The sequence below is a fragment of the Penicillium cataractarum genome (genome assembly GCF_028827025.1).
Source record: "Penicillium cataractarum strain IBT 29864 chromosome Unknown utg000002l, whole genome shotgun sequence".
NCBI classification, from domain to species: domain Eukaryota; kingdom Fungi; phylum Ascomycota; class Eurotiomycetes; order Eurotiales; family Aspergillaceae; genus Penicillium; species Penicillium cataractarum.
The window spans coordinates 5,758,995-5,778,317 of NW_026622738.1; the positions used below are offsets into that span (position 1 = coordinate 5,758,995).

Here is a 19,323-nt window from a genome sequence, read left to right on the forward strand (position 1 = left end):
GTTCCCCGCTAGGGTCCCGGCTGTTGCAGGCTATGCAATGATGCAGCCCTGGTTGGTTGGGAGGGTCAGTCTCAGGAAGGGTCAACACCTGTTAAACGTGGTCAGTCATCGAAGCCCAACTCCCTCAACGGTACCTGTATCTGGACCCTGAGGGTTTCTCTTCAGTCTGCTGCGTAATACGCTGGCTACCAATCGTGAAGAGAGGACGTTAGACTTGTTTAAGTCTTGGAGACTGCAAAGTCTCCCGCTTGGGTGCCCGACCTAAACGGGTTAGCGCCCTGCGTTCCGAATTCCCGTGACTCGCTGGTCTTTCGCTTCACCCAACTCAACCCCTCCGCATCGTCATTCGATTTCGTCTCGGTTCTTTAGCTCTTCAGCTCTAGAGAGCCGCTGGCAGACCCGATTTGGATCTGGTTCTGCCTTAACAACGCGGTCTCGAGTTCTGTTCGTGCTTATTTATAGCATTGTGGGTTGGCCCCAGATCCTATACCCTATATCCCGTATCCTATATCCTCCGTGATTTTGGACGACCGAGATAGCTTGTTCGGAGCAGAACCTTGACTACTTTGGACGAGATACCTCGAATCTGGCTCTTTCGGCCGGACTATCGCCTCAGGTCTCCTTTTTTTCGGGCTCTATGGACAAACGGCTGACTTTCCCCCTCTTCCGAAACACAGTCGCTCTCCCGAATCGGCGGTTCCCCGACATTCCCAGTCTCTTGAGGATTGGCCTCATTCACGAGAAACAAAGGTGGAGGGGGAACAAGGAAAGACACGTATCGAGTTGGGCAAGCACTCATACTACACGTATCGACGTGGGTTTGAGGGCGTTGGAGAACTTGCAGGATGACTGCTACTATGAGTATGTCTACTCGTAAGAGGGCCGGGCCCCTTGGACGTCAACCTGTCCTCGTCAACGAGGTAGTCTGTTAGTTACTCGGTTACTGACGTGGCAACTTTGTGTAGACGGGACCTTCAACTCGGCCCCTGACACACCTTCCCCCGTCTATCCCGATCGTCTGATTCGGCCTCTCCCTCGACGCACCTTGCGCTCTCGATTGTCGACTGACGCGGCCGACACCATCCACTACCCTCCCACGCCGCCAGCTTCGCAGATCTTTTACGGCGTTGGAGACACGGAAGAGGTGGCCCCTCATGGGAAAGCGTACGCTCGGCAAAAAGCTTTGGAGAGACACGAACTAACCCCAGAGGCCGACTCACACGGGTTCGAGACAGCCGTGGAGCTGGAAAGTGGAGACGAAGACGGACCTGTAGTTGTGCGGCGAAGTGCAGGATTTCGAGGATCGATGTCTCCGGGTTCAAGTCCTCAACGGCCGGCCTTTGCTGGTCAGGCACAAAGTCAGAGTCAGAATCAACATCAAGGGCAAGGTCAGGACGGCTCACAGAAATCATCGGGACCGGATGGGTACGACGCGTTTGAAAACACAAACAATAAGAAAAAGCGGAAAATCCCCACCCCGGGGAACATGGGCGGTCATCACTCTGCTCTCTCCCCGGAGTTTGCCAGCATGGGTCTAGCCAACTCGGTTCCGTCCCCTCCCGCGGCCAGTGATGGCATGTCAACGGGTACTTATTATGGAAACGGTAACCCCGCTTCACCCTTGAGCAGTGGGATCTCCGGTTCTGGTCGAGGTCGTATGGGACGAAGCTCAACACGAAGCAACAGCGGGCGAAACCCGTTGTCTGCCAACGCACAGAATGCGTGGATGAACACCACTCGAACGCCTAGTCGGCGGGACGGTCTGATGTCCTCCCCTGGACCATCCGGTAAGTTTGTTGATGAGATATTCTCTCTCTCTCTCTCTCGAAGGCTCTCGATGGACTGACCCACCAGCAGGTGACTCCGACCAAGGCATCATTTCGACTGCCATCGCTAATGCGGCTACCTTCTCTTCCCCTCCGCGCGGCCCCAGCAATGTCAGCCTGCTGGACCAAGAAAACACCACCCCCACCAAGACTCAGTTTACCTTCACCTGCGAGTCCGACTCTTCCAAAGGCATGGCCATGCAGCGAAACTCATACTCTGGTCCATACCGCTCCCCGACTTCCCCTCTCGCCCCCACAACTCATAATCCCCGAGGATTCTCCACGCAAGGAACGCAGACGAGCCCCAACATGGTCGCACCGATGAATCAGCAGCTCCCACCCGGCACGCAACCGTCGCCTCCACAGGGAGACCAAGCATCCGTGGGCCGCAAGAAGAAGCGCTCTCCTGGCAGTGTTTACGCGCTGGCCGCGCGACAGCGCAAGATTCAGCAGCAATACACCAACATCCACCATCCTCCTAGCCTGGAGGACATTTGGATCTGCGAGTTTTGCGAGTACGAGAGTATCTTTGGCCACCCGCCGGAGGCACTCATCCGTCAATACGAGATCAAAGACCGCAAGGAGCGCAAGCGGCTGGCCGAGAAGAAGCGACTTCTCGAAAAGGCCAAGATGAAGGGCCGCAAGACGAAGAAGGCGACCAAGAACGCGAAGAATGCCTCCCACCAGGGATATCAACAGGGCTATGATCGCGCCTCGGTCGACCATTCTTCTGCCGCCGGGTCTGGCCTCCCGGACGACGAGTACATAGGCCATGAATACGATGACGACCAGGGGTCCATCCCAGGCCCCGACCCTGTCTCCCCCACGGATCTCAAACCTCCCCTGCCGCCGGGAAACAATCCCCCCAAGGCCTTTGCACCCGGAACCGCCAAGGGCGCTGCAGACGCTGGGGCCAGTCGACCAGCCTGACCTCAGGCACGGCCTGACATGGTATGACCTTTAACCGGGTCTCCCTGGATCTAGTCAGAGCTTTTACATGTTGGGCTTTTGTTGAAGTACGTGTGCACATTTTGCTTGAGAACTTTTTCTGTTTGCGTCAGATTGGATCTACCTCCTTCGGACAGCGTGGACTGTGCATCTTGGAAACTCCCCCTCTAGTAAGCATTTTTGGATTGGCGAGCGATATCTCATTGGGCAGGGTTTCCTTTTCTTTTCACCAAGGGTTTCATTCTCTGTAATTGTAATGACAGAAGTCGCCGTGTCGGGCAATGTGCATATCAGAAATATGAATGGGACTTAGATCAGATTTCGAAGATCATTTCGTAGACACTTTGACAGCGCTTGACGTGATTATTGGGACTAGAGGAGGGATGTATTGAAGCTGGAAACCAGAGTTGAGGCCATACTGTTGGTCGTCGCAGTTGATTCTTTGTCTCCCGCATCCCCCGCTATTCTTAGCCAGTTAGCGCTCTAGATTCTAGACCACCCCACTAAAACCCCCAATCAATGAAAGGAAAGGGACATTATCTAATCCTGCAACAATTGAGAATCTTATTATTAGCACCGCTCATCTGATTGGTTCTCAATTGACGACACACCTCATCGCTGAAACCCCAATCCTCCTCTTGTTGGCGCGCGCGAACTAAACCCTAGCGCCGATCCATCTAGACGTCTCCCAATCGCCATGCCTGTCACAGCTCCCGCGACAGGTTCGTCAGCTCCACTAGGAATACAGTAGGCCATGTTTATTTCTGTCTAGCCCTACTAGAGCCGCGTTTCATCTTTCTTTGGCAGCTCGATATCCTGTGGAGGAGCGGGCAGGAACGAGTAACCGACACGGTGGAGTCGCGAGCTAAATCTGCTTGACGTGCCTAAATAGCGCCCGGGCTGGGGGAGCTTTGGTTTCAAGTATGCCAGAAAATAGAAACATTGTTCTTTGAAGAATTCAATTGGAACTTTATTGTGGGGAGCTTTGTTAGAGTGCTAGGTTGGGGATTGTGTATAAAGTGGTCAAGACGACCCAGGATGAAACGAGGACCAGCATCAGCATCAGCAACGACTTTCCTTTTTTATTTCTTATACTTTCTTACGCATTTATTTCATTCAAGACTTGAGTCGATACTTCTTCTGTTTGATATTCTCTTTGATCTGCTACACATAGCCTTCTTTCTTTGTGGGTTGTTTGGTCTATCCTGGTTGATGACCGCTGCCTATTTACTTTGCCCAAGACTCGTCTCTACTCTTCGATTCTTTATTTAAACTCCAGGCTCCCCCTGGGCTATCCACATTTTGCTGCCTCAGCATTCGTTCCGGTTTCTTATACATTTATATACCACGCAACACCTCAGTCTTGACGACACATAATCGCGCCGTGCGCAGTTCCACCAACATTTGAACAAAAGCCTCGAGTCTTTCTTTGAGATACGACCATACATTTCTTTTTGAAGTTTTATTCTCAACTATTTCCATTCATCCAACCAATCATTCACCGCAACAATGTCCTTTCTCGTCGTTCCCCTCGTCAAATTCGGCCTCTCCAAAGCCAAAAAGCACCACGCCGCCAAAAAGCAAGCAAAGCAAGCCGAACAATTCCAACAACCGGGCTACAACTACGGCCCCGAACCACCCATCCAAATGTCCAACTACCCTCCCAACGTCGGTCCCGGCGCAGACATCCAATACCAAAGCAACCCCGCCGAACCCGTTAGCAAGGGCGCCAAGGTCATGGGCATGTTCATCTCTGGCGTGCGCTTCTTACAATTCGTCTTCGGATTGACCGTCATCGGCGTATACGGCAAAGACGTCCGTCACGACCACGACGATGGACACACCTGGAATGCGAAATGGGTGTTTGCCATGATAACGGCCTTTTTGGCGACTAGCACCGCGGCGGTGCATATGATTCTACCATTCTTGATGCGCCGTGTTACGTACCGGCCGAATCTGAAGTTGAAGTTGCCCCAGTTTGTCTGGGAGTTTATCCTGTGTGTCCTGTGGTTGACGCTGTTTGGTATCTTTGGCAAGATGTATATCGGTGTTTATCCTTCTGAGTCGAATGATTCTGGGAAGAGGGATACCGATACGACTACGAGCTCTAGTTCGAGTTCGAGCTCGGACTCTGGACTGGGTGATGCGTCCAAGATTAATCGCATGCGTCATGCTGTTTGGATTGATCTGGTTAATCTTGTTATGTGGGTTGTTACCGCGTCTTGGGTGTTGCTGCGGTGGTTGAAGAGTCGACGCGCGGCGGAGGGTGCTGCGATGGTTGACGCTGAGAAGGCAGAGCAGATTTGAGTTGGTTTTAATACTCTAAGAATTGCTGAAGGAGCTTTCACAGCTTACAGATGCTGTACTGAGAGAGAGAGTAGGGGGAGAAGAGGAAGATCTATTTCGCATCATTTGTTTCGATAGTGAAGGCAATGGAGTTCGGGTGTATGGAGTTCTTGCTGAATTTTTCGTTTATCAGCGTGAGCATTCTACTTGATTTACTATCTTCATTTTGTTTTAAAATCATACACTACTTTGGTCAATAATCGCTTCGCAATCTCATTGTATTCGTAGTGCATCTAGTAGAAGACACTAAATAGTGCAACCCTGTAAAGGGGACCAACCTAAGCACAACGAGTTCGAAAAGCCAAAAAAACGAAAAAAAAAACGAAAAACCCAGAAAATTATGTAATCGGCAGAGCCATTCTGTAAAGACGTATTTGCTGCTGTGCATCGCATGGAATGGAAACTGTGTCATATTTCCAGGAGCATCGTTAATGGAGTCACCACCCTAGAACACACAGTGCTCTCAAAGATCGAGTCGAGCCTTCTTTAGATTCCAGGATCCGGCATCTATGGATCACCGGATGAGTTGTATCCCTCAAGAGAGACACCTCCCTCCTCGTCACTGTCAGGAGATTGCGGACGGGTGGCTGGAGGATTTGAGGGACTGGCGGATTCTGGAGAAGGGCTGCGAGACGACCTGAGAGAAAAGTCGGCGGAAGAAGCGGGAGAAGGAGGGGGATAAGGATCGGGAGAAGAATTGAGAGACCGACTGGGAGGATGGTAGGGGGAACGGCCAGGAGAAGGACTATCAGAGGGACTTGAAGAACCCCTGGAAGAGAGATCGGGGGAGAGATTAAGAGAGGGGATGAAAGAGGCACTGGGAGACGGAATCGGAGGAGAAGGACGGTAAGAGGAAACGTGAGAAGAAATGAGAGAGGGACTAGACGAAGACTCGACGCCAGCGTCGACTTTCTTGTCTCCTGTCTTCTCAGCCATCATCTCAACAAAGCGGGCACAGGTGTCGGAAATGACTGACTGCACAGTCGAATGCTGCAGTGGCGCCGGGCTCTGAGCGCGAAGCAGACTCAGAGGCAAGATCCCCGAGAACGTAGCCAAAGCAGCATCCATAGCAGTAACCCTAGTCCTAGCCTGCTTCTTCTTCTCCATTTTCGCCGCAAGTATCTGGGCGAAACGGGCATAGGCATTGGGAATCAACGCCTGCCTATGCGCACCCGCAGCTCGCCCATTTCTCTCCATCATGCCTCGTTCGTTGGCGAAGCCAGGCAGGTCTGTCTCCTCAAAGGACTCGGAGGACTCGGTCTCCTCTGGCTCAGTACCTTCGGGGGAGTGCAGGCTGCTCTGGCCAGCGAACATCTCTTCTTCCCACAACGCATCTGCCAAATCCCAGTCCGTTCTCACATCAGCCTCGAAGGCCCGTTGCTCAAAGATGGGCTAATCAATGACCTATCAGTATAATCATCCAATGAAAGGTAGAACTCATGCATATGTGAGGACGTATGATGCGAGAAATGAAACGGGATTAAAGGCTCAGAGAGGGACAAAGGTAACAAATCGGGGTATAAACAGGGACATTAACAATGATACTTACTGGCTGCCATCCCATCAGCTCGGGATCCTGGCTGATGCCCGCGGGAGTGTCGATACTCCAAACCAGGCGCATCAAAACCTCCTTGTTGACGCGGTTCTGGAGAGTCTGATTGCTCCAGACTCTCCAGAAGAGGTTTTCAAGCCGCTGGTTGGTCTCAGTGGCCGGCAGTGCATAGTGGTACACTATAAATTCATCAGTCAACGTGCGTGAGGGGCAGACCACGACAGAACATACCTTTCCAAAGGCCGGGGATCATGTCCATGTTGGAGTTCTCCAACATTTCGATCATTTCGGCAATGGAAAGCCGAGCAAGCTCCTCCCGGACCTTCGAATCCATGTCTGGAGGCGAGAAACGTGTTGGTATGACTGTTTTGATGGTTTTTTTGATGGAACAGTCGTGGGAGAGGTATGTGCGAGGAAGAAAAAGATTCAGGCTCGAGTCTCACGATCAGAAGACGTTTGATTGAGGAAGGTAGACGTTTGCATCGCCGACTAGGCAACGCCTAATTAGGTCGCCGGCGAGGTATGGGCAATCGAATCGTTTAGGCGAGTGCCGCCGGGTCAAGCACTACAAGCTTTGCACCGGATTGACCTCCATACATATCTGGTAGGTGGTATGCATTGCAATCGCCATACTAACTGGAAAGTCATCATTGCGACTACAAGCACTGCCAAGAACAACTAGACTGTATACATCAATCAGTTGGCTGAGTATGGTAAAGAGAGGGTATGGATTTGGTGAGATAGCACGAATTTCAATGAGGACGGAGACTGGCCGCAATTACTTTGGCTGGCTTCAATCGCCTATTGAACGGTAGAATTGCGGCTGTGGAAATGCTTGGGAGAACAAAATACTTTAGCAAGAATATAATTTTGCCAGGGCTTGCGAAGTAATTGAATATAAAGCAGTAGATTGCGATATGGCATAGAAATGGTTGCTGCGAGGACGAATGGCAAGTGAGGATGCTTATAATATAGGCGCAGCAGTTAGATGATAAGGCAGCGGTCGTTGGAAACAAGCCTCTGCGATAATTGAAATAAGAAAGCTCTAGTTCGATTAGATATGAGCACAAAGTGGGTTAGGTTCCTGTCAGCTTCATTCACTCGGGACGGCCCGAAACGTGGCGAAGGATGTAAGTACACTGTCATTTCATATCTTAAGATAGAACCGTTGGACGTATGTGAAGCATGTTTTCAAGTCACGAACGATGCGGTTAGTTGCCTGAAATATTATTGGCCCTGTCCTTAGTACGTCTGTCAACATATGGTATGCTAGTCTGTCTACCCTTGTAAATGAACGAAGGTGTTGTGGTGTAGCATGGAATTGAAACAGGGAAGCCGATTGACCCTTAACCGTGCGGAGTTCCAGCATGAGAATATGATTGTTTGAAGTTTGGAGAAACCTGGGAAGCCGCTTGTTACGGAAATATTGAACTTTGTGGCAGTAGATGTCATGTAACCCACGGAGCTAACCCTTCTACGATACCGTAGATGATTGACTTTAAAACTGAGTAGTTATGAGTTAGGTTGCTGAAAAGGTAGTGGGGAAGATGCCTAGCATGAGACTTTGCGGGGCCTATATCGTTTACTAACGACAAACGGCTAGCGACCTAGGACTACCTAAACCTGCCTTTACTATCTGCCCGACCATCTGGTTTTGGTTTGACGATTTTGTGACCAAAGTGGGGCAGAAAGGTTTGAAACCAGGCTGATTGACCGTTTCGGGCTATTTGAGAAATCAAACGTAAATAGTCATGAACCAACTCAACGTCCAGAGGTCTAAAGTTATTAGAGATCTTAAGGGCATCACTGAGGAAATCATATTGTATGGTAAATACATTACTGGAAAGATCTTCGGCATGTCTTTGATACGAGAGAAAGAAGGCTACTTCGCTTAGAATAGTACATAGGGGTGAAGTTGATAGTGCGCTTGATGCTTTCAGTATGGGTACCGAGCTTGGAAAGGCAAATGGACTATTAAGCTTCAACTGCGAGGTTTACTCATCAAAAAGCAGAGGGTTCAAACCGAACAGGCGATTAAGATCAGTCATTTAAAGTACGTGTGTGCCAAACATGGTCCGAAGCCTTTGTTTCACAAAAAGGACAGCAAACCAACAAGACAAACTCATATACCAATGCTTTCGTAGATAGCTTTGACATAGGATTCCGTCCGAGGATCCCCCGTTGGTCCATGATTTTGCATCCGCGATGGGACATAACAGATGGTTATTCTGTTCTTCGGGTTCATGATCGCGAGAGAACCTCCCCATCCGCCCCAGTAGCAACTACCTTCGCGGATCCAAGCCATTCCACTTTCTACACGAAGCCCAAAGCCCATTCCGAATCTGACATCTGTTGCCAGAACCACATCCTTGCCTCTGATCTGCTCAGTAGCCGCTAACTTGGCTGTTTCAGGTCCGAGCAGCTTCTTCCCATCGACTGTTCCACCCAAAGATATGGCGGAGAGTATCCTAGCGATGCCCTTGGCAGTTCCAAAGCCGTTGCCAGATGCCATTTCTGCATCCTGAAATGCTGTGGTCTCGGCGAGCTCTGCCTGCATGAGAGGAGTTGTAATGGCGCGCCCTGCAATCCCGTCCATGTCGAAATCGGGTGGGGGATCCATTGGTGCTGGCGCTATAACCTCTGCCACACGAGACCGGTCCTTTTCAAGGACACCGAGCTGGAAGTCGGCCTTGAGTGGACCGGCAAGCTCCTCTGCAATAAATTCTCGCGCCCGCTTTCCCGTTACACGCAGCACAAGCTCGCTGATAATATGTCCCTGCGTGACGGGATGATAGCCTGTCGCAGTACCTGGTGTCCACCAGAGTGGATCTCCAGCGAGGCGCTCATTCGCCTTGGTCACATCGTATACTTCCTCGATGGTCGTTGGTCTTTGCCATGCGGGGAGGCCGGCGGAATGAGTGAGAACATGCCAGACCTTGACACTCTCCTTCTCGTTGGTAGCGAATTCAGGCCAGTACTGCGATACACTGGCGAATGGGTCAAGAAGCCCTCGATCAATCAAGACGAGTGCTGCAAGATTGGTGATGCATTTGGACGTTGACCAGACGATGGAGATTGTATCTTCTTTCCAGGGCTTCGAGCGTGCTCGATCGGCATAACCGCCCCATAGGTTGACGACGTCTTGGCCGTCAATGTTGACGCAGAGAGAAGCACCCAACTCCTCTTCTGAGAGAATGTTTTGTTCCAATAGATCCCGCACTTTGTTGAATGCGGGCTCACAGTGTCCATGGACGGCGGACATGTTGTCGAGGTGTTTCCAGGTTGATAGCTCTAGGCTTGGGAAAATTCGCTGGTCGGATCGAGGGAAGAAGGAAGAAAGTCAGCGTACGTTTGGAAGCGCTAGATTTTTTTGTCTTGATCGCGGTCCAAATCAAGTGTGCCGAGCTCTAGAGGAATTCCCAAACATCGTTCAAAGGCCTCTTCACTCTTTTAAACCGAGCCCACAGGACATGATCTCCTAGAGATCGCCCGTAATGACGCAACTATTCATCGGAATCCCCGGTTTTCGTGTCTTGAGTCAGACCAACACGAGTGACTGCATGATTCCGAATACGAGAATTCTTGGCGGAAGGGATTCAGAGTATGATGCCAGGAGAGATTGGCCGATCATTCTGTAGATCTCGTTCATGTAGCTTCAGTCTAAATGATCGAGAAAACCTCGCACACTGCGCCAAATATTATTAGCAGCCGGTCGCCATTCAGGCGATGCTGGCATTCCTGAAGGCACACCCGCGTGTTCGAAGAATTGAGCAGCGATGACACATGGGGGGCCTGAGCTGAACAAAGGATGAAACAGTGATAATTAAGGTTATAAGATGTTCCGGAACCTTCCTAGATGTGGCAGTCTCGCTGAAACTTAAATCTAGCATCACCATATTGCGCATGGATATTTCCTCGATTAGGGACGCTAACGGATTGAGGAAACCTCGGATTTGAATGCAAAGACAGCATTTTGAAGAGCCTAGTAACCCTCCTTGTGAATCGTCTTTCAAAATAGATTGATCCCTACATGAACGCTGGACTGGCTAGTGCTCAGCTAGCTAGTTGTACCTCAACTACTTGACCACTATACGTAAAGCCATCAATGGTTCCGCCGCGCGTAGTAACGTACAACTCCCCGTTCTGCCCAATCTGAACAGAAGTAGGCCCAATGATATCCTCGGTCTCTCCTCCACCTGCAACGATAGTTTGTCCCCCATCTGGCTGAATTCTTGCGATAGAATTATCAGGCTGTGCAACATACGCGACACCATCTGCATCCAAGGCAAAGTCATCCCAGTCGTCCCCGGTATCGCCGGCATCCAAAGTAGCGATCGTCTCCACGCTGCCGAACTCCAGCCCATCCTCACTGACAGAGATTCGTGAGAAAGTTCCCCGGGCCGTGTTTGTAAAGTACACATAACCCTGTCCGATCTTTATCCCATTGATTCCAATTGGAATGCTTGCATTTGAAGGTGCAGCCAGAGCATCATCCTTGAAAGCTATTTTCGAGACACTCGTTCTTGTATCAACGCGAAACAAATATCCAAGTCGTGAATCCGCAACCAGAACGATATGCGGTTGTGTTGGCAGCGAAGCCATACCATTGAGCATCACAGCATTAGGGATTCGAGCAATTGTTCGGATGATAGGCTTGGCAGAATTTCCGGTGAAGTCGACAGAGTAGAGAGTTTCGTTAGTGTAGCTGTAACTACCTCTAACTCCTCCAACAACGGCAAATTTGTCATGATCAATGGCTGTTATTCCACAGAGAGCGGTGGCTCCAGGGAGGGCGGCGACTAGCTGAGCCTGGGGGTTGCGACCGGACGGGTCGAGGGTGTAGAGACGGCCTTGGTCAAAGGTAGTGAGGAGGAGATTACCGTTCGGCCGAAGAGCGCTATTTTCGATATCGACATAGCTCGAGAAATTGAATAACTGGACTGTCGATTGCGCCAGAGCACAGCTGGCACCTAATGCCAGAGTCAGGTAGGCGCGCATGGTCTGAAATTATCTTGGAACAAGGTGGATTGAAGAGTATGGGTATCCATTGTCTTTTTTAAACCCGAAATATTTCGTACGACCGACTCGCGAGACAATCCGTGATATAAAAGGACTAGTAGTCGGAGATAATAGAGGATCGACAGAAAGCCAAGACGAGAAGTCGCCTTTAAGATATGAACAGGGAAATCAGGGCCGAGTTCGCCGAAATTGTTTCTGTCGATCGCGCTTTCAAATTAAGAGTGACGGGTCGGCAAACTTAACATAGTCAGAGCAATAATGTCGTCGAAAAAGCTAGATCTTCTAGATTCTCCTACAGAAATAAACCAACGCTCAATAACTGGATACGAGACACGCTGTTTGACTCGAATTATGTTCACGTTGATGAGAAATTACCTTGTGACGACTGCATCGGCGGTCGACGGCCAAGGATTCGACAGCATAACAACCCAAATGTATTTTATGGATTGATTGCATCTAGGAACTAAGTTATTCGAAACGCAAGATATTGAGATCGCCTGGGTAAAGAAAATGTGATCTGTTGTGAAATGGAGGCAGCAGGAGTGATGAGAACCACCGCCGACTGCCTTGTCATCCGGGGGATTTGCGATTATGCCGACTCACATAAGAACAAACAGTGGCAGGAATATGCCTCTGCTGCAGCGGCCGCTTACGCGAAATTTTTCTTGTCCCATATGCCCGAAAGCGTCCATGGGATTTCAGTCAGAGTTCCATCACAGTTAGAAGCGTCGATGGGGTCAATACACTTGCAAAAGCAGAAACGGGCTGCGCCGCCTACAGACCATGATCAGCCTTTGGTGCTGAAGAGATACCAAAGATATTAAATCGTATTTCAGTTCTAGCTCTTCAACGCATCCTATTCTAAGTCCTACTGCGTATAGAGTTCCTACATTCCTACTAGACTGTTCCAGTTTCCCAGTTTGGCAGTTTAATTCCAATCGCTCTCGATCGCATCCGGAGTGAAGCTAGATTATAAATAACCTCCGAATTTCTTGATTGGTAATATAAGATATCGGGACCCTGAAAGCTAATTCCCTTTAAAACCCAAAGCACTTCGGTTACCCACCGCGGAGCGTGATAATATGTACAGACCGGAACCAAATAGAACAAAACGCAACACCCGTCAAGTAGCGGCTAATCGAGTAATCGAGTTCTGGATGGCGATTGAAAATACAATCTTACAAGCAGGTACACCATTAACTTATAGAAGATTAAATAACGTGATGTTAAAAAGCTGCAGACACCGAAACTCAAGGATTCATCCACCTACATACCGGCAACCCCGACCCGACATCATATCTCAAAGTCACCTCGCTCAACCTTTCAAAATGACAAATCTCGCATCACAAGCACACATTACCGATATACGTACCTCCTATCATCAAACAGATCCAAAGTAGCCTGCCGGGCCTGCTTATCGAACCTTAACTTAGTCTTCATCGCATCAAGTTCTCGCTGAGCAGTAATCCGCGCCCCCTCCTGCAGAATTCGCACACGCTCTACCTCCGGCGGGTGCGGTGTCAACGGTAACATCTCTCTTGGGATATCACCCCACTTTGTCCAGAGGGGGAGTCGATAATAGCGCATTGCACGATTAAAGTCGCCCCATGACCCGGACGGGTTAATCAGAGCACCGCAGATGGTCAGGCTTGTCCAGCCATGGAGGGTAAGCATGGGTTTTTGGTTTCCGGATACGGAGGGGACTGAGGATAGGATATGTTCCATTATGGTGTTCTGGGAGTTTGAAAAGATTGATAGAGGGTTAAAAGCGGGTGTTGTGGGTGATGAGACTGGGGTTCGTGGGTGTAGGACGAAGTCGACGCCGTAGGCAGTGTAATGGTCTGCTAGTTCGCGGTCGGCTACGTCGTAGCTTCGGGGGTTTTTGGCACGGTTGGCTTTCCCTGTGTAGTAGGTGTTAGGAGACTGTGTCAAGGGCTGATGGAAGGTAAAAGTAGAGTATTGTACTAACAAACATTGTTGCTTAGGGCTGCACCACAGGCGTCAATGTACTGTGAGCAGGTCTCCGGGCTGAGGAGGCCGGTGCGCTTTGGGTCCAGATGGTGGAAGAATTCTTGAATTAGGGTGGAGAAGCAAGGAGTGGGTGTCATATCTCGATTGAAAAAATAGGCCCACCCAGAAGGTTGATATTGTTGCTGAGGTGGCCGTGGTTGCTGTGGTGGTGGTGGCTGTTGACCCTGGGGATATTGTCGCGGCTGTGGAGGCTTTTCATGTTGCTGTTGTTGTTCGCGATTTTGCTCGGTGCCTTGCTTCTGCGAACCTGATGGTAATGGCGTTGACGGCTGTGAGGAGCCTGGCTTCGACACCGGTTCACTAGCATCTAGTTCAGCTTCGAGTCCTGGCTGCTTAGCCGGGTGAGGGGGCCTCATGTGCGGCACTTCGGTATCTGAAGCAGCAGGAACAGGCCTTCGTCGCGGAAGGGCTGGCGCGGCTTGATACATGCCGCCGACAGACTGAGTCCGTACTGGTGGAGGAGGCGGGACTGGGAGATAGCCGCTCTGCTGTGATACTGCGAAGGAATGCGAGGCACCATCTGGATGCTGCGGGGGATAGTTATGCACGATATAGCAGTTGGCACACAGGATGATGGGTGGTGAGCAAGGGCTACATGATATGCGTGCTTTGTTCGCCTGAATAGCTTCCTGGCAGGAAGTGCACTTGTAGAGTAGCATGGTGGGATGATTGGGAAACTGGCGAGAGATTATCTTGGGCATAGGTCCGTAGAGGCTGCTTGCTATATAATAGCAACGTTATGTTGGGTACTGCCTCATGGTCTGCCTTGACTGAAGGTGGCTTGAAATCTGCATAATGATAAGTGACAATGAAGTATTAGGAGCTTGGCAACGAGCGCCTCGTCTTGAAAAATAAGGTGAAAATAGCCGAAGTCCTTCCGATTAACCCCCTCGTCCCTGCCTCTAGCATAATCACAGTAACCTAAAATAAACTAGTACACTACTTTATCCAATAACTTGCAAGACTAAAGTAGAGGCTACACAATCATTGGACAGAAAGGCTCCACGGTATGTCAAGAGGTTATCGAAGCGTTTCTGATTATGTACCTAGCTCCAGTGAGTTGACGGGGGAAGAGGCACTCCATTAAGCAACATTAAGCAATATTAAGCGACTTCAAGCAACACTAAGCAACATGCGCACGTGGGGAAATCGGAGAAACCTATAGATCACGCAACGGAGTTCTTTTCCGAAGTAAAATTAAGGCCGAGATTATGCCTGCCTTTGCGTTGCACAGCACATCAACTTAATTAATATGTTAGGCCAGAGCCCAAGTCGTAGAGCCGGATACTTTTCCCGTACAGCACCGCCTTTAGCAGAAAGGAATGTGAAGGATTCTAAAATCTCTAACGCAAGATTCTATTAGAGATAAGATAGATTCTCTTCCTGTCTTTTGGCAAGAAGAATTCTAAAGGATTCCATCTAAAACGGGACTGATCACTTCCTCTTCTCTCCCCTTCCGCAGGATTGTTATAAACAGTACATCGGCCTAGTATGATTAATTTAATTTTACTATAGCCTCATAGCTAAGGCCTCTAATAGGGCACAGATTATTCATCCGATATTAACAGTATATTAGATACGAACGAGCCTAGCCCTATACTTTGAGAATAGAAGAAAAATAGAAGTATTTAGATATCATAAAGAAAAGAGCGAATGATATAGAGTATAGATGGCGTGGCGTAAATTCCCATATGGGTTAAAAGATAGTTTAAGTCAACCTACAGCCTAGGAAGATAGAGAGATTTAACAGGACAAGGATGGCGATGTATGTGCCTTTAGTATCTGGTACTTTATCTATCTTCGTATATAGCCAGAGTTAATCTACCAGTTCAACGTTCCCCGCACCCTCAAAAAGCCAGCCAATAGGAAAGAGCTGTCGTCCCCAGCTACGAGTATGATGATGTCAATCAATGTTTGCTAACTAAGCTGTAGGATCAAAACAAAGCGGGGCTTCTCCAATCGTACCGAGAAAAAAAAATATAGCCTTCAAACTCAACCCCCTTTATCCAGCATATTTAAATGAGTAATTGTAGAACGCAGAACTTGTTTTTAGCCGAAATCAATACGTGTAGTACTAAGGGCCTGCGCCGAGCGAGCAGGGAAACCAGAAAGAACGTGTATTGTCGATTTGGAGTAATAAAGCAGCCTTTTCGGTATACAATAAAGAAAGAAATGAAAGAATGAGAAGCAAAATCGCTCTATATTGCATCCATGGTATAAACCAGAAACAACCCATTGATCATGCAGAGGTAAAAATAGATAGACGCACTCAGGACCCAGCGTGACACCTAAGTAAGGGTGTATCCGCCATCGACACGGAGATCCGCGCCCGTGATATACTTGGAGGCATCGCTAAGCAGGAAGGTCACGGCACCCATCAGGTCCTCAGGGGTTCCCATCTTACCAACGGGAATGAGGGATGTCCACTTATCACGGAGCTGGGGGTTCTCATCGAGGATCTTGCGGGTACTGTAGTCAAGGAAGAAAGGAAGATGTTAGAAATCATACTCTCCAACTGGACCAGATATATCTCAAAGGAGTACTCACAGAGCAGTCAACATGTAACCAGGGCTGATACAGTTAACCCGAATACCATGACCAGCCCATTCAACAGCCAGCGATGCCGCTAGATGGCGCACCGCCGCCTTGGCCGCGTTATACGGTGCCTGGGGCTGGGGTACGTTGACGATAGAGCCGGACATGGATCCAATCATGACGATACTTCCAGGAGCATTACGCTCCATCAGGTGCTTGGCCACGCCCGTAGCGAAAAGGTATGTACCGTCGACATTGACGCCCCAGAGCTTCTTCATGCGGTCGAATGGGTAGCTGATTGCGTCGAAGTTCTCGGTGAAACCGGCGGATGTGACGAGGTTATCGATGCGCTTGTGTTTAGCTAGGACTTCGGCGAGAGCTTCGTTAACCGAGTCTGGGTTTGCGACGTCGGCGTAGTGCGCTGTGACATTTGGCATTCTATGCAGAGAGCTGGGTTAGCTGCCTGTAGCAAGCTCGTCTGCCAGCGAGTATACTGTTGAATGAAAAAGGGCGTATTTGACAAGAACCGAAGGAACAGAAACAAGGCGCACTTACTCCTCTAGACCCGGGTTCTCTTTGCGGAACTGTTCGACAAGCTTCTGGGCCTGCTCTTCGGCCTCGGCCTCTGCGCATGTCAATTAGCATCTAGCCAGAAACCTGGGCTCAAAGGTTCTAGCTCCATGCCAGAGCTGTGACTGGCGAAAACGTACTGTTCAGATCGACAATAGCCAAATCCGAGCCCGAGGCCACCAATCCCTGACCCATAACTAGACCCAAACCACGCGCACCACCGGTCACCATGCTGACCTTATTCTCGAGCGAGAATTGAGCCAGTGTGCGCTTGAAATGCATGCCACCACGGCCCTGGACGACGGGCTGGGCGGGCATCTCGCTGTCGGGCGGATACTCGATCTGCACACTTTCATCGGTACGGGCGAATTGGCCCTCATGTTCGCCGGAAGCGCCCTCGGGAGCTTTGTTGGTGGCAGCTAGGTTGGGGTCATTCTTGGGGTCATTTTTTTTGTTAGCGCGAGCTGTTGTGTAGGAGAGTGGGCGGATGAATGTTGAGCGTGTTGCTGGGCGGGATGTTGTATTAAGTGCCTTGATGCCCGAACGAGCGACCGAGCGGTTAAACATGACTGTGGTTAGCCCCGAAGCTGTAGCTGCCGGCAACGGAGAAGAGATTGAGAGGAAAAGAGGGTGAGAGGCCAATTGGTGGTATGCGCAAGTAGAAGGATAAGGACCTCGTCAGCTTCCAAGGAGCAAGTATGCACGCGCAAAAGCAGGGATGGTTAGGAAGTCGATATGGAGAAAGAGTGGAAATCAAGGAGAGCTAAGAAGAGGGGAAGGGACAACTGGATGGATATAGCTGCCGGAGAGGGGTCTACTCTCTGAGTTTTAAGGGAAAAAATTATTTCATTAACCTTCTTTTTCATCGAATGCTGGGTGAGTTAGCAGTGGACAGGGATGGAAGCTCGAGCTTCTGGAAGTGGCCCCAAGAGTTGGGGAATGCAACACTTGCGGTGAAACAATCACAGAGAACATAATCGTTAATGATAATCATACCTAATAGGAATAATAATGATAAACAATTATCCTGTTATTATCTAATACTTGTCATCATTTTTCATTCCGTGATAGGTTCAATGCTCCGTGGCGTTCGCCTCCAATGGTCGATGGACGTGGGGTCAGCGAGTGGACGAGCAATTGAGTTGACGGAATTTACAATTGATTTGACTAGCTTTGGAGAATGTAGTAAATTATGGATAGAATCCAAGACTAACGCAGCTAGAGTAGTACATGGTTAACTGGCCAGAAGCGAATTCCTAAAGCAGTGATGTCAGGTGGACGTAGTTCTTACAGCCCCAAAACGCCCAGGCCCCGGTCGATCGATCGGATAAAGTACTTAAAGTACAGTACTCCATACCTGTTATAGATGTTTGTATTCGGCGACATAAAGGACGTGACTATATATCTCCGAAGACGAAACTATTCTTAGGCACTGGAAATTAGAAAATAGTATCCCTTGAGTACATTCTAACTTCAGATTCTACTAACCGTTATGGCCAATGCTAGCGATCATACCTCCGCCCGTTATGCAGTCGCAATTACACTTGCTTTGTTCGATCTTGAAACCTGCTGCATAGATGGCGCATTTACCGCCACCCTATCTATTATTCGGTGAATACTATTCACCGCTGTACCCATGCACTCCGACGCATTCCTTTCGCCACTGCCACACCCGTCGAGTCCGGGATTCCAGGTACAACGTTCGCCTGCCGGGTACATGCGCCCTGATATGTACATGTACCGATTACCCCGTACCGCAACACGCAGTATGCAGTATCAAGGCCCAGGGAGGGTGGCAAATCTACAAAGTACAAAGTACTAGAATGACGACGAAGGTCATCGTACTCATGTAGAATTACGCCAAACCATATCTGTCCCAGCTAGTGCTCCGTGTTTATTTACACATATACCGTGAAACATGATTTTCGATAGATGTCTTTGCCTTTAGATATGGTCGAGCCCGTTGGCGCCCTGTTGTCCGCTCCACTTTCCTTGAGTCTCCATAACTCAGATCGCGAGGCCAACCCGTCGCTATTCGTACATAGCGAGTGTCTAAGCTCCCGTATATCGCACTTGGAAAGAGAATAAAGGGTCGCACGGGTCTTTAAGAGCCAGGTAATACACTAGCGCTTTTATTATAGCTGAATTAGTTCCTCCCAAGGAGACCCTAATCCATGATTAGTATATGTAGGAGACGGCACTAAGACAGCTTACTCCGTACTTTTGTGGAGTCGAGTCAATGCTGCTCTCCTAGAATGGCATCCCCGTCGCGAGCCTTAAACTGACCAACGGCCATGCTTTCAGGGATCTTAGTTGATCTAATGCAATGATATTCATAAATACTCAAGCTATACTTCATGATTGTAAATCCAATGCTCCCATAAACGCCAGTTTGAACGCACAACTTTATCTTTTACGCTGACTCGGGTTCCTCGGCGAATTCAACTAGGGGTGTTCCACTCTTGCATTGATCCTGCATCGCATATTAGTTAAATC

The 19,323-nt window shown here is 49.4% G+C and overlaps 7 protein-coding genes across 7 annotated transcripts; 2 read left to right on the forward strand and 5 right to left on the reverse strand.

Moving 5' to 3' along the window:
* Positions 1 to 845: 845 nt before the first annotated feature.
* On the forward strand, positions 846 to 2,756 carry N7496_004109 (uncharacterized protein; the record flags this gene model as incomplete). Its single annotated transcript, XM_056697040.1, has 3 exons — positions 846 to 861; positions 966 to 1,787; positions 1,858 to 2,756. The coding sequence occupies 3 exons, from the start codon at positions 846 to 848 to the stop codon at positions 2,754 to 2,756; spliced, it is 1,737 nt and encodes a 578-aa protein (XP_056559252.1).
* A 1,527-nt stretch (positions 2,757 to 4,283) lies between these two features.
* On the forward strand, positions 4,284 to 5,081 carry N7496_004110 (MARVEL domain-containing protein; the record flags this gene model as incomplete). Its single annotated transcript, XM_056697041.1, has 1 exon — positions 4,284 to 5,081. The coding sequence occupies one exon, from the start codon at positions 4,284 to 4,286 to the stop codon at positions 5,079 to 5,081; it is 798 nt and encodes a 265-aa protein (XP_056559253.1).
* Positions 5,082 to 5,627: 546 nt separating this feature from the next.
* Positions 5,628 to 7,006, reverse strand: N7496_004111 (GATA-like domain-containing protein; the record flags this gene model as incomplete). The annotated part of the gene is made up of 3 exons (XM_056697042.1): positions 5,628 to 6,512; positions 6,670 to 6,851; positions 6,904 to 7,006. The coding sequence occupies 3 exons, from the start codon at positions 7,004 to 7,006 to the stop codon at positions 5,628 to 5,630; spliced, it is 1,170 nt and encodes a 389-aa protein (XP_056559254.1).
* Positions 7,007 to 8,794: 1,788 nt separating this feature from the next.
* N7496_004112 (serine hydrolase domain-containing protein) lies at positions 8,795 to 9,934 on the reverse strand (the record flags this gene model as incomplete). The annotated part of the gene is made up of 1 exon (XM_056697043.1): positions 8,795 to 9,934. The coding sequence occupies one exon, from the start codon at positions 9,932 to 9,934 to the stop codon at positions 8,795 to 8,797; it is 1,140 nt and encodes a 379-aa protein (XP_056559255.1).
* Positions 9,935 to 10,725: 791 nt separating this feature from the next.
* Positions 10,726 to 11,670, reverse strand: N7496_004113 (SMP-30/gluconolactonase/LRE family protein; the record flags this gene model as incomplete). Its single annotated transcript, XM_056697044.1, has 1 exon — positions 10,726 to 11,670. One exon carries the CDS (start codon positions 11,668 to 11,670, stop codon positions 10,726 to 10,728), a length of 945 nt encoding a protein of 314 aa, XP_056559256.1.
* Positions 11,671 to 12,814: 1,144 nt separating this feature from the next.
* On the reverse strand, positions 12,815 to 14,381 carry N7496_004114 (uncharacterized protein; the record flags this gene model as incomplete). The annotated part of the gene is made up of 4 exons (XM_056697045.1): positions 12,815 to 12,844; positions 12,966 to 13,011; positions 13,064 to 13,626; positions 13,665 to 14,381. 4 exons carry the CDS (start codon positions 14,379 to 14,381, stop codon positions 12,815 to 12,817), a joined length of 1,356 nt encoding a protein of 451 aa, XP_056559257.1.
* A 1,629-nt stretch (positions 14,382 to 16,010) lies between these two features.
* N7496_004115 (uncharacterized protein) lies at positions 16,011 to 17,394 on the reverse strand (the record flags this gene model as incomplete). Its single annotated transcript, XM_056697046.1, has 4 exons — positions 16,011 to 16,191; positions 16,270 to 16,695; positions 16,813 to 16,882; positions 16,968 to 17,394. The coding sequence occupies 4 exons, from the start codon at positions 17,392 to 17,394 to the stop codon at positions 16,011 to 16,013; spliced, it is 1,104 nt and encodes a 367-aa protein (XP_056559258.1).
* Between the last annotated feature and the right edge of the window lie 1,929 nt (positions 17,395 to 19,323).